The following is a 12,276-nucleotide window of genomic DNA, read 5'->3' as shown; positions in this document are numbered from 1 at the left end:
ATGAACTGCAAGCCCAAGTACTTCTATGGAAACGAAGGTGTTATCGGTCTTACCCGGTGGTTTGAAAGGATAGAGTATGTATTTCAGATCAGTTACTGTGCTGAAGATAGCAAGGTGCGCTTTGCTGCCTGTACTTTCATGGATGCGACACTAACTTGGTGGAACGACCAAGTTAAGTCACTAGGCATTATCCCTGCCAACTCTTTGACCTGGAGTGAACTGAAAACCATGCTGATAGGAGAGTATTGTCCCATAGACGAAGTTCAAAATCTAGAAAACGAGCTGTGGAACCTTAAGATGAAAGGTTCAGAAATTAAAGCCTACACAACCAGATTTAACGACCTCTCCTTGCTGTGTCCAACTCTAGTAACCCCTGAGCATGTGAAGGTGGAACATTATATTTGGGGTCTGTCTCCTAATATCAAGGGTATGGTCATGTCTTCGAGACCTACAACCTTTGAAAGCGCCAAGAATATGGCTAAACGACTGACCAACAATGAGGTTAGTCAGGGAAACATGGAGGCTAGAGGTGAAAACCCCAAGTCTGAATCAAACAAGAAAATGAAATTTCTTGGAGGAAAATCAAACCCACCAAAGAAGCAAGAAACTAAGAAGGTCTATGCGATAACTCCAGTCGTAGCAACAAAACCTGCACCGCAAAGGAACTACACAAACAATTACCCAAAGTGTAACGTCTGCTATAAAAAAAACCATACTAGAGAGTGTTACCATTGCACCCAGTGCAACAAGAAGGGACATACTAAAAATTATTGTAAGAAAGTTATGAATACAGGAGGAAATCGAAATTTCGATACCAGGGACAGCAATGGGGAAGAAAGGACATGTTACAACTGTAGGGAGAAAGGCCATATCTCAAGAAACTGCCCAAAAGGGAAGAATAAAGATGGGAACGCCCGTGGGAGAGCTTTTGTGATAGGAAACAAGGACACCATTCTGGATCCGTCAGTGGTCACTGGTACGTTCCTTGTTAATAACCTGTATGCTACAATACTTTTTGACTCTAGTGCCGATAAAAGTTTTATAACTCCATCTTTTCAACAACTTTTAAATCACGAGTCTAACAAATTAGAAACAGCATATGAAGTAGCAAATGGCCAGATAGAAAGCACAACCGAAATCCTAAGAGATTACTTGTTAACTCTAAACAACCACACTTTCCACATAGATCTCTTGACTATTCCCATAGGTAGTTTTGACATTATCATAGGAATGGATTGGCTTTCTCCTCACCACGCTGAGATTTTGTGTTATGAGAAGGCCGTACGATTAACCCTACCAAGCGGAGAGATCCTAACCATTTATGGGGATAAGTCGGGGAAAAACCTTAAGCTCATTTCTTGCACGAAGACGCATATATATCTACATAAGCAATGTTATGCCTTTATGGCTCACATAGTGGATAAGAAGAATGGAACAAAGGAATTGAGAGACATATCTCAGGTATGTGATTTTCCTGACGTCTTTCCCGAGGATCTACCTGGATTACCCCCGAACCGACAAGTTGAGTTTAGAATCGACCTAACCCCAGGCGCCGCACCAGTAGCTAAGTCACCCTATAGATTGGCTCCTTCCGAGATGCAAGAGCTTGCAAGCCAGTTACAAGAACTTTTGGACAAGGGTTTCATACGACCAAGTTTCTCTCCTTGGGGAGCCCTGGTCCTGTTTGTCAAGAAGAAGGATGGATCATTTCGGATGTGTATTGATTACAGAGAACTAAATAAGTTAACGATAAATAATCGATACCCACTCCCTAGAATCGATGATTTGTTCGATCAACTGCAAGGGTCTAGCTACTATTCCAAGATTGACCTAAGGTCCGGTTACCACCAACTCAGGGTATTGGAAACCGACATACCAAAGACCGCATTCAGAACTCGGTATGGTCATTACGAGTTTCTTGTCATGCCTTTCGGCCTAACGAATGCCCCAACAGTATTCATGGATCTAATGAATCGTGTTTGTAAACCTTACCTGGATAAGTTTGTGATAGTATTCATTGACGACATCTTGATATACTCACAAACAAAGGAGGAACACAACCAACATCTACGATTGATATTGGAACTGTTGAGAAAGGAAAAATTATATGCAAAATTTTCCAAATGTGAATTTTGGATAAGAGAAGTGCATTTCCTAGGGCATGTTGTTAGCAATAGAGGGATACAAGTGGATCCCGCAAAAATTAAAGCAATCAAGAATTGGGAGGCACCGAGAACACCGACAGAAGTGCGCCAATTTTTAGGACTCGCTGGTTACTATCGAACGTTTATCGAAAATTTCTCCAAAATGGCCAAGCCTCTCACTGCACTAACACAGAAAGATGTGAAATTCAACTGGGAAGATAAGCAGGAAGCTGCATTCCAAAAATTAAAACACATGTTGTGTAGGGCACCAATCCTATCACTCGCTGATGGGACAAAAGACTTTGTCGTTTACTGTGACGCATCTCGTCAAGGGCTGGGTTGTGTATTAATGCAGAGTGGAAAGGTGATTACTTATGCTTCGCGACAACTAAAAGTGCACGAGGTCAACTACACTACTCATGATCTTGAGCTTGGAGCGGTAGTTTTTGCACTAAAGATTTGGAGGCATTACTTGTATGGTACTAAATGCACAATCTTTACAGATCACAAGAGTCTCCAGCATATCTTCGACCAAAAAGAACTCAACATGAGACAACGAAGGTGGTTCGAACTGCTAAATGATTACGACTGTGAAATTCGTTATCACCCTAGCAAGGCTAATGTAGTGGTAGACGCTCTGAGTCGGAAAGAGCATGTGAAGCCAAGACGTGTGCATGCACTAAACATGACCATTCATTCTAATCTAAGTACACAAATACAGGAAGCCCAACTCGAAGCTGTAAAAGAAGAAAACATTGCGGAAGAAGCCCTGCAAGGAATGGAAAAGCAATTTGAGCTTAGGGATGATGGGACACGATATTTCATGAACCGAATCTGGACGCCCAAATTCGGAGAAATTAGGAGTCTAGTCATTGACGAAGCTCACAAAACGAGATATTTTGTCCATCCCGGATCCGACAAGATGTACCAAGACCTAAAGAGGTTGTACTGGTGGCCGAACATGAAAGCAGAAATTGCTACGTATGTAAGCAAGTGCTTGACTTACTCAAAAGTTAAAGCCGAGCATCAAAAGCCCTCAAGATTACTTCAACAACCAGAGATTCCAGAATGGAAATGGGAAATGATCACTATGGACTTTATCACTAAGCTACCCCGAACGCCGAGTGGTTATGACACCATTTGGGTGGTAGTGGATAGGTTGACCAAGTCCGCTCACTTCCTACTAATCAAAGAGATAGACAAGATGGATAGGTTGACCAAGTCCGCTCACTTCCTACCAATCAAAGAGATAGACAAGATGGAAAAACTGACCCGAACCTACCTTAAGGAAATCGTCAAACTTCATGGGGTGCCAATCTCTATCATTTCTGACAGAGACAGTAGATTTACCTCACAATTTTGGCAGTCCCTCCAAAAGTCCTTAGGAACACGTTTGGACATGAGCACGGCTTATCACCCACAAACAGATGGCTAGAGTGAACGAACCATCCAAACCTTAGAGGATATGCTCCGATCTTGTGTATTAGATTTCGGAAACTCGTGGGATATTCATTTACCCTTAATTGAGTTTTCGTACAACAACAGCTACCACTGCAGCATAAAAGTTGCACCATTTAAGGCGCTATACAGAAGAAAATGCCGTTCACCGCTATGTTGGGAAGAAGTTGGAGATACACAACTATCCAGGAGGCATTATAGAGATACTCTATGGACCGGACCCGAAATAATCCACGAGACGACTGAGAAAATCATGCAAATCAAAGAGCGATTGAAAGGCGCACGTAGTCATCAGAAAAATTATGCGGACGTAAGACGTAAACCCTTGGAATTCCAGGTGGGCGATAGAGTTATGCTAAAAGTATCACCCTGGAAAGGGATGATTAGATTCGGAAAGAGGGGAAAACTAAACCCACGGTACATTGGACCCTTCGAAATTCTTGAAAGAATTGGGCCTGTTGCTTATCGCCTCCAATTACCTCAAGAATTGGAAAAAGTACACAATGTTTTCCATGTCTCAAATTTGAAAAAGTGTCTGCCCGATGACACTCTTGTCATCCCTCTCGACAAAATCGAGTTAAAAACTGATCTACACTTTATTGAAGAACCAGTTGAGATTATGGACCGTGAAATCAAGAAACTGAGACAAAGTCGCATTCCTATTGTGAAAGTGCGTTGGAATTCAAAAAGGGGACCAGAGTTCACGTGGGAACGAGAGGACCAAATGCAGAAGAAATACCCCCAATTGTTCGACAATAATACACCTATCAATTGAATTTCAGGACGAAATTCTTTTAACGGGGGGAGAATGTAACAATCGTAAAAATTAGGTCGAGTTTCACCGTATAACGACCATAACTAATTGTGATGGAGGACTTAATGTACGATGTTCTTATAAAAATAAGTATATATTTATAATAATAAGAATCGTTTAATATATATTATTATTGGAATGCGACTTATTATTGGAATGCGACTAGTTATATGCTAATAAAATCAATAAGATACATACAATTATGTTTATGTAGTGAAAGAGTTATATTTATAAAAATATCTAAGTCCTTACAAATGTTATATGTAATAATAAGGGGACTTCATTATTATATGACAAAAATATAACAAAATAAATAGGTATGAGATGTATGTATGTGTGTATATGGTTAGATGTCTCAAAAGTTATCCATAAAAACCCAAGAATCCGTTTATGACACTACACCAATTTAAGAACTAGTACATACAATTAACTCTTAATATAACGAGAACTAGCATTGAAGGCCAAGTCAACTCCTAAGAGTCTACCTCTTCCTATTCACGTAATTAAGGCCTTCGAACCAAAAATGCCTCAAATTCTCATTATGAAGCAAGTACCACTCATTAAAAGAGGTTGCTTTAAAGTCTCACTTTGAAGTACAACGTAGATGAGTGACTTTAACACACAAACACTTTCACCTTACGTTTCCTTTCTTCTTTCTTTTCTCCCTCACATTTTCTCCACTCATGGAAGTTACTAGTACACATGCATGATGAATGTATGACAAAACTTCTAACTTTCCTCCATGAGTCAAATCCATCTTGAAGCATAAATACCCAGCTATGTTATAATTCTTTTCCTTTACACATTATCAGCCCCAAACTCACCAAAACACCTTAGCCTACCTGTTCTTTCTTTTCTGCATCGTGATCCCCAAGAACACCTCTATTCGGAGGTGTTGTGCACCTGTTTTTCCAGAAAGAAAATAGAACAACAAAGCTGTCAATTTTTCCATGTCTTTGCTGTCAATATAACTCCAAACACTCACTGTTTTCGCCCTTACCTGCTGCTCTCTCCTTTGTGCGAAACAGCTTCAAAAACAGAAAAAATTAGGAGGCAAAGAGGGTGCCGAAACAGCCCCTGCCACCTTTTCGCTGTCGAGAACCACCAAAACGGTGGAAACACTTCATGTTTTCTTACCTTTTCGACCCAGAAACAGTCCCATAATCATCATTTCAGCGGGATGGAATAGTTTCGGGCCTTCTTCCAAGAGTTGGTGAAGAGTTACGACAAGAGATTTCCGGGAAGTCAAACCAAACCGAACCGAAAATCACGCTCCAAATGTGAGTCTTTATGGCCCCATTTTTACATTTTTACTTATTTGGGGGGAGACACATACTTGAGTATTTTGATATAATAAAATGGCAAAAAGTTTATATGTTACATGCATGCACAGTTAGTACTAGATGCAAAAATTGTTAGAGTCAATGTTTATTATAGATACTATTTTTACAAATGATGTTTGTTAAAAAGGTGGTGGTTAGTAATGGTTATACACAAACATTTTATAAAATGTTAGACTTATTTACAAGCACTTGTGTAAACAAAAAGTTAGATAAAAGTAATCTAGTGTTATATTATTTGTCGGGACAAATAAAAGTATCGTTAAGAACTTATGTCAAAATTTTGATAAATGAACATGTTTAACTTGTCATGATAGGTATAACCATATGACTTGTGTATATTAGGGCATTAAACTTATTTTTCATCAATTATTGATAGTAAAGATTTAAACGAGATGATAAAATAAAAATATACAAATGAATTATAAAATGATATCAAGAGTATGAGAATAAACCACAAGTAGTTATATATTATGTTATAATACGAAATCTTGTTGATAAATAATGTGTTTGTATTTTTAAGACTAAAGTTTACTTACAAACGAAAATAATACGTTTCAACATTAAGTAAATATTAAAAATACAAAAATATTCGATTAAAGCAACAACCGGTCAACCGATGTAAAACTGACACGTATGAAGTACTCGACTACGCTAAAGGAACGTCTTTCCTATCGCTTGGTAGATTGAAATTATTTGAGTCAACACCCTCTCTTTATTTGAAAGATAAGTTAAATTTAATATTTAACTAAATGCACTAGATAAAAATAAAATCATAAATAAAGACTCGCGTTGGCGATCATTGGAAGCGGCGGATTTTTATTGTCATGTATTTCGCGGATTGTGTATCCCGTGTGTGCTTGTGGGAGGAATGTATCGAAAGGGGTGGAGGAGAGAGTTTGTTGATGGTGTGTTTTTTTCCTTGTAAGGATCCGATATTGGAATCGACACCTAGCTCTATAACCGTTAATCCAGGAGGAATCATATACTATAGGTTTATGTACACGGCATAGATTTATAATAAAGAACTTTGGTGTAGATCTAATTCTTATGGAAAGATTTATACGAATGGTTATTTTCCATCTGTGGTTGCTAGCTACAACTTCGTCTGACGAGGCAACAGGCGTCAAGTGTTTCTTTCTTCGTTACTATATGACTGGTTTTAAACGTTAGTAACGATCTCGATTCCTCTATATTTATTTGTATTGTGCCTGTGTGGCTTGTTTATTGCGCTTATGCGATTTGTGGAGGAGCGACGAATAGTATCGGTTATGGGCAAATTAATATATTGAAGATTTTTTTTACTCGAATATGTATAGATCTAGATTGAGTCAATTCTCCCAATTTGGGACCGAGAGTGTCGAGTGTTAGGACGTTATATAGTTCTCCTTACGACATAATTTTTTGTAACGGACAAGATCCAGAGAATAAAAATCGTCATGAAAATAACTAATATTTATTGTTTAAAAAGTGGCTGAATAGAAAAATATGCTTTATAATTTTAGCGGTCTTTGGAAACATTATTTTGAATTATAAAAATCATCGGCGTCAAAAGAAAACCTATAAAGCTCACCAACATTATTGTTGACGTATTTTCAAAATGTATATGTTTCTAGGTGTTCAAGGTGGCCAGAAGAACTCTCACCACGTGTGAGGATGATGGGTTTGACGTTGAAAATAAATTGTTGGCTCTATAGTAGCCTTTTGTCTCTTTTATGTTGTAAGAAACTGAAATATGCGTATAACGCTTTTGGACTATTAAACAGTGTGTTTGGTCATATTCATACTTCGGATGAATGTAATGTCGAATAAATTATATTATTATATCATTATATGTTGTTGACTATGATCCAAATGTTTAAGTCGCAACCCCGACATTTCCGCCATTGGTCGGGGTGTGACAGTTTATATGTATTTTCATGATTCAAAATGTCATTATACAATGAATTCATTTATAAAATATAATCGAGTATATATTTCGTGATTTTGAATCAAAGTGATTTTCCAAACAATTATAATTTATGTTTAACTAGATTTTTTTTATATTTATATAACATTATGTAACTTATAATATTATTATAAACAATTTGAATAATCATGAGAGTTTCAAATGTATGTAGTGAAAGAAAATGCTTCATTTATCTGTCCAAATTGATCAAACTCGGACCGATTTAGCTTAATATACCAAACTACATAACGTTTTTTTTATTGAAACCCGGTTTGTATATATTTTGTGTTTTTAAATCAAATTTATTTTTCAAACAATTATAATTTTATGTTTAGGTAACTTATCTATAATATTATTAGAAACAATTTGAAAAATCACGGGAGTTTCAAATGTATGTGATGAAAGGAAAATGCTTCCTTTATCGGTCCAAATTGATCAAACTCAGATCGATTTAACTCAATATACCAAACTGCATAACGGTTTTTCAACTGAAACTCTGTTTGAACCTAAAAAAATCTTGTTCAAAACCATTTTCGGGATTCTAAAACTTAAATGGACAGTTGCCAATAAAAATAATCTCACCAAAGAATACCCTCAAAATCCTAAAAAGGTAGGCATAAGGAAGTTCTCATAGTTTGCTCCATTTGAAACATTTCACAACCTTTCCTATTTATAGAAGAGGAAACGTTCTCTTGTTTACTCTCACCATCGATGTGGGATGAAGACATTGTAATAAAACACAGTTTCTTGTTAATAAAACATTATTCAATTTATTTAGTGAAACACCTTTATCTTGTTTACCCTTTCTTTATTGTTCAATCGTTTCATTTTTCTATAATCTCGTAAGTTGCTATCCAAAAAAATAAGTTTTTATTGAATAACTTTTTGTTCAATTCTAAAATCATAAATTCAGTTAGGTACTTAATATAGAAAGTTTGTTTATATGTATTTTCAAGATTTAAAAGTTCATTATAAAAGAATTCATTTATAAAATATAATCTGTGTATATATTCCGTGTTTTTATCAAATCGAATTTTCAAACAATTATAATTTTATGTTTAGGTAGATGTTTTTTTTATATTTATATAACATTATGTAACTTTTTTAAAATATCATTGGAAACAATTTGGAAAATCATGGGAGTTTCAAATGTTTGTAATGAAAGGAAAATGTTTTTTTATGGTCCAAATAGATCAAACTCGGACCGATTCAACTAAATATACCAAACTACATATTATTTTTTTTCTAGTGAAACCCGGTTTGTATATATATTTCATGCTTTTGAATCAAAGTGATTTTTCAAACAGTTATAATTTTAGGTTTAGGTAGATGCTTTTTTATATTTATATAAAATTATGTAACTTATTTATAATATTATTAGAAATAATTTGAAAAATCATGGGAGTTTCAAATGTTTGTTGTGAAAGGAAAATGATTCCTTTATAGGTCCAAATTGATCCAACTCCGGTTCAACTCAATATACCCAACTACATAATTTTTTTCTATCTGAAACATGGTTTAAACCTGAAAAAATTCGGTTCAAAACCATTTTTGGAATTCTAAAAGTTAACTGAACACTTGCCAATATAGACAATCTCACCTAATAATACCTTCAAAATCCTACAAAGATAGGCATGAGGAAGTTCTCATGGTTTGGTCCCTTTGAAACATTTCACAACATTTCCTATTTATAGAACAGGAAACATTCTCTTGTTTACTCTCACCATCGATGTGGGATGAAGACATTGTTTTAAAACACCCTTTTCTTGTTTATAGAACATTATTTACCTTATTTATAATATTATTGTAAAGAAATTGAAAAATCATGGGAGTTTCAAATTAATGTGGTGAAAGGAAGTTAAAAAAGGGGGTTTCAAATGCATGAGATTCAAGAAAAATGCTAGCTTTATAAGTATGTATGATAAGTATTACAAAGAAAGCCCCTATGGAGCCTAAGAGTTGCAATTTTAAAATCTCACACCAAGGTCTAAAGTTGAAATTTTGGCATGTCCAAAATATTACCGGTATTTTATATATGATTGATCTTCCACGAAGGCTTTGAGATAAATTAATTAACATGAGCCACAATTTGAGGTTTATCTTTTTTTTATAAGTATTCAAAAAATATAATTTTGCATATATAACACATTTTTGATTTTGCAGAAAGGTAAATAGAATAGATGGTTAAAATTATATACCAACGAAAATCAAAGCAAACTGATACATACAAGTTATGTTGTGAAATATAGCATTTACATGTAAACCATAATTTGGTTTGTAGTTTTCCTACCTACAAATTAGTAACCTTGTAAATCTTTGATTTATATTCGAGAGTAAATTACATGAATGCTAAGAATTTTGCCTGCAATAGCGGAGACGGATTTGTCGCCGCTAAAAGTATTCGTCGCCGCTAAAGGCTTTTGTTGGCGATCTGCGTCATTTCAATCTAAACCGTCGATTTAAGAGATGATCATACGACTAGGATGACATAAGAAACCCCACGCTGTTTTCCTTCCGGCGAGTCGCCGCTAAAGAGTGTGCATCGCCGCTAAAAGCTTATTTTGGCGATCCGCATCATTTCAATCACATTCGTCGATTTAAGCGATGATCCAACAACGTAGAAAATTCTGTGTTGTTTTCCCTCCCACATGTCGCTGCCAATGAGTACGCGTCGCCACTAACGGCCATCGACAATAAAACCCTCTTTGTTCTCACTTTATTTTCCCAATCTTCTGTGTTTTCCCTTCTTTTTTCTGCTCAATCTCATCGGAATTTCACAAAAAACCTCACAATTTCACCCCTCCTTACTCCATTTTTATCATTTTCTTTTCCTTTTCTCTTCTCCCTACAATTTTTCTAGCATTTGAAATGGTTGCCGGAATTTTGAGATCTCTCACCCTTCTCGCCGGAATATACCCTCACCACCACTGTTATCGCCGAAATATTGATTTTGTAGATGTGTATTTGTATGTCTATTTTGTGTTAGTAGATATGGATGTGTATTTGTATGTGCATTTGTATGTATATGTGTATTTTGAATGAATTTTATGTATATATATATATATATATATATATATATATATATGTGTGTGTGTGTGTGTGTTTGTATGTGCAATTCTATGTATATGTGTTTTTATGTATATGTATGTGTATTATGTATGTATATGTGTATTATATGAATAGAAATACATATAAATAGTGGCAACATCTTTAGTGGCGACGGAGAGCATTAGTGATGACGCATCTTTAGCGGAGACGAAAAACATAAGTGGCAACCAATGAAACATTAGCGACGAACCAACAGCGGCGTTAATAGCTTCAGCGGCAGCGGCGACAGGTTGAACCTTTAGCAGCCACGGGCTAAAGATTAAAATTCCTGGTCTCTATAGTTTGGAGCAATCAATGAATTTGGTGCCTAAATCTTTTCTTAAGTTATATATGTACGTAGTGAAATATTGCATTAATTTGGATGTGAACAAAAGTTTGGTTTGGAGTTCTCTTACTTTTGTGCTATTGATCACTTGTATAAATGATGAACTACCTCCACAAAACAAATCAACTTGTATAGAAACTCTAATCTTTTACTTTGATTTTGCTTTCAGTTTCCAAATTGTATCACGGAAGAAAATTATACATAAATAAATATATATAAAAAAATGGAATTATCAGAAACAGCTAATTCGTACCCATCATCACCACCGGATAATATAAGATCAAAACAACTAAAAAAAGAGTAAAGCCTTTTTATTATTTTTTTCATGGAAGGAATGTTCTTCATTGACCTTCGATACAATCTACAAATTATAGAATTTTGCTCTTGGTAATGCATCGCAAAGTCTTCCTAATTCCTAGTCATTAGAATTCGGTAGTGTTTTTGTTAAGTATTTATAATTTTAGTTTAACGATTTCTTAGAATTAATGTTGTTGTTGTTGTTGTTGTTTGTTTATTTATTTATTTTGGTTTTGTGGCCAAAATGGCATTGGACGAATTGGCAGTGGAAGGATCAGACGAATCAAGAAAGCGGAGCAGGGAAGTAGGCGGAGGCGGAGCGGTGGAGCATGTTTGAGATATCACGATTTTTTTTTGGAAGAATCGTGATACTTTTGGAATTTTAAAATTGAAATAACTAATTATATTCTTATTTCACGTACCCTTTCCTTCTTATAATGAATTATTTGATTTGATAAGGATTGATATGTTGGTTTATTTGATAATAGATTTATGGTGTTTGCATTGTGGATTAGTATATTGGTTTATTTGATAAAAGATTTATGGTGTTTGCATTGTGGATTAGTACATCAAGTTTTATATCGATATCTCTTAAAGATTTAACTTATTTCACATCTATAAATAAGAATTATTTGGTTTTGTGCATCGTATATTTATGCTTTGTGTTTTGACAAAACTGCAAAAATAGTCCTTGTGGTTTCTCATTTTATGTGGTTACGGTCCAAACGTTTAAAAAGTTGTAGATTTGGTCCTTTTCAACAAGTTTTGTTGTGGTTTTGGTCCCTCATCCTTTAAGTTCCTTAAAATGACAATTTTACCCCCAGGGACCATTTTCACAGTTT

General features: G+C 35.4%; 1 protein-coding gene across 1 annotated transcript; it reads left to right on the top strand.

The window, feature by feature from the left end:
- On the top strand, positions 1 to 4,377 carry LOC145066712 (uncharacterized). The gene is made up of 3 exons (XM_079013989.1): positions 1 to 1,682; positions 1,776 to 3,125; positions 3,690 to 4,377. Exons 1-3 carry the CDS (start codon positions 1 to 3, stop codon positions 4,375 to 4,377), a joined length of 3,720 nt encoding a protein of 1,239 aa, XP_078870115.1.
- Positions 4,378 to 12,276: the final 7,899 nt, after the last annotated feature.

Source organism: Lactuca serriola, chromosome 8 (assembly GCF_051521515.1).
Source record: "Lactuca serriola cultivar US96UC23 chromosome 8, Lser_US96UC23_V15, whole genome shotgun sequence".
NCBI lineage: Eukaryota > Viridiplantae > Streptophyta > Magnoliopsida > Asterales > Asteraceae > Lactuca > Lactuca serriola.
The sequence above is the reverse complement of the archived record's forward strand: the minus strand, read 5'-3'. Positions and strand labels throughout refer to the sequence as shown.

What these genes read in the sequence shown, in the direction of transcription:
- LOC145066712 (XM_079013989.1), top strand. Translation starts at nt 1, where the DNA reads ATGAACTGCAAGCCCAAGTACTTCTATGGAAACGAAGGTGTTATCGGT. An exon ending in CCTTGGGGAGCCCTGGTCCT is followed by an intron (nt 1,683 to 1,775) that starts GTTTGTCAAGAA and finishes CCCACTCCCTAG; the next exon opens with AATCGATGATTTGTTCGATC. An exon ending in ATGAAAGCAGAAATTGCTAC is followed by an intron (nt 3,126 to 3,689) that starts GTATGTAAGCAA and finishes GTACAACAACAG; the next exon opens with CTACCACTGCAGCATAAAAG.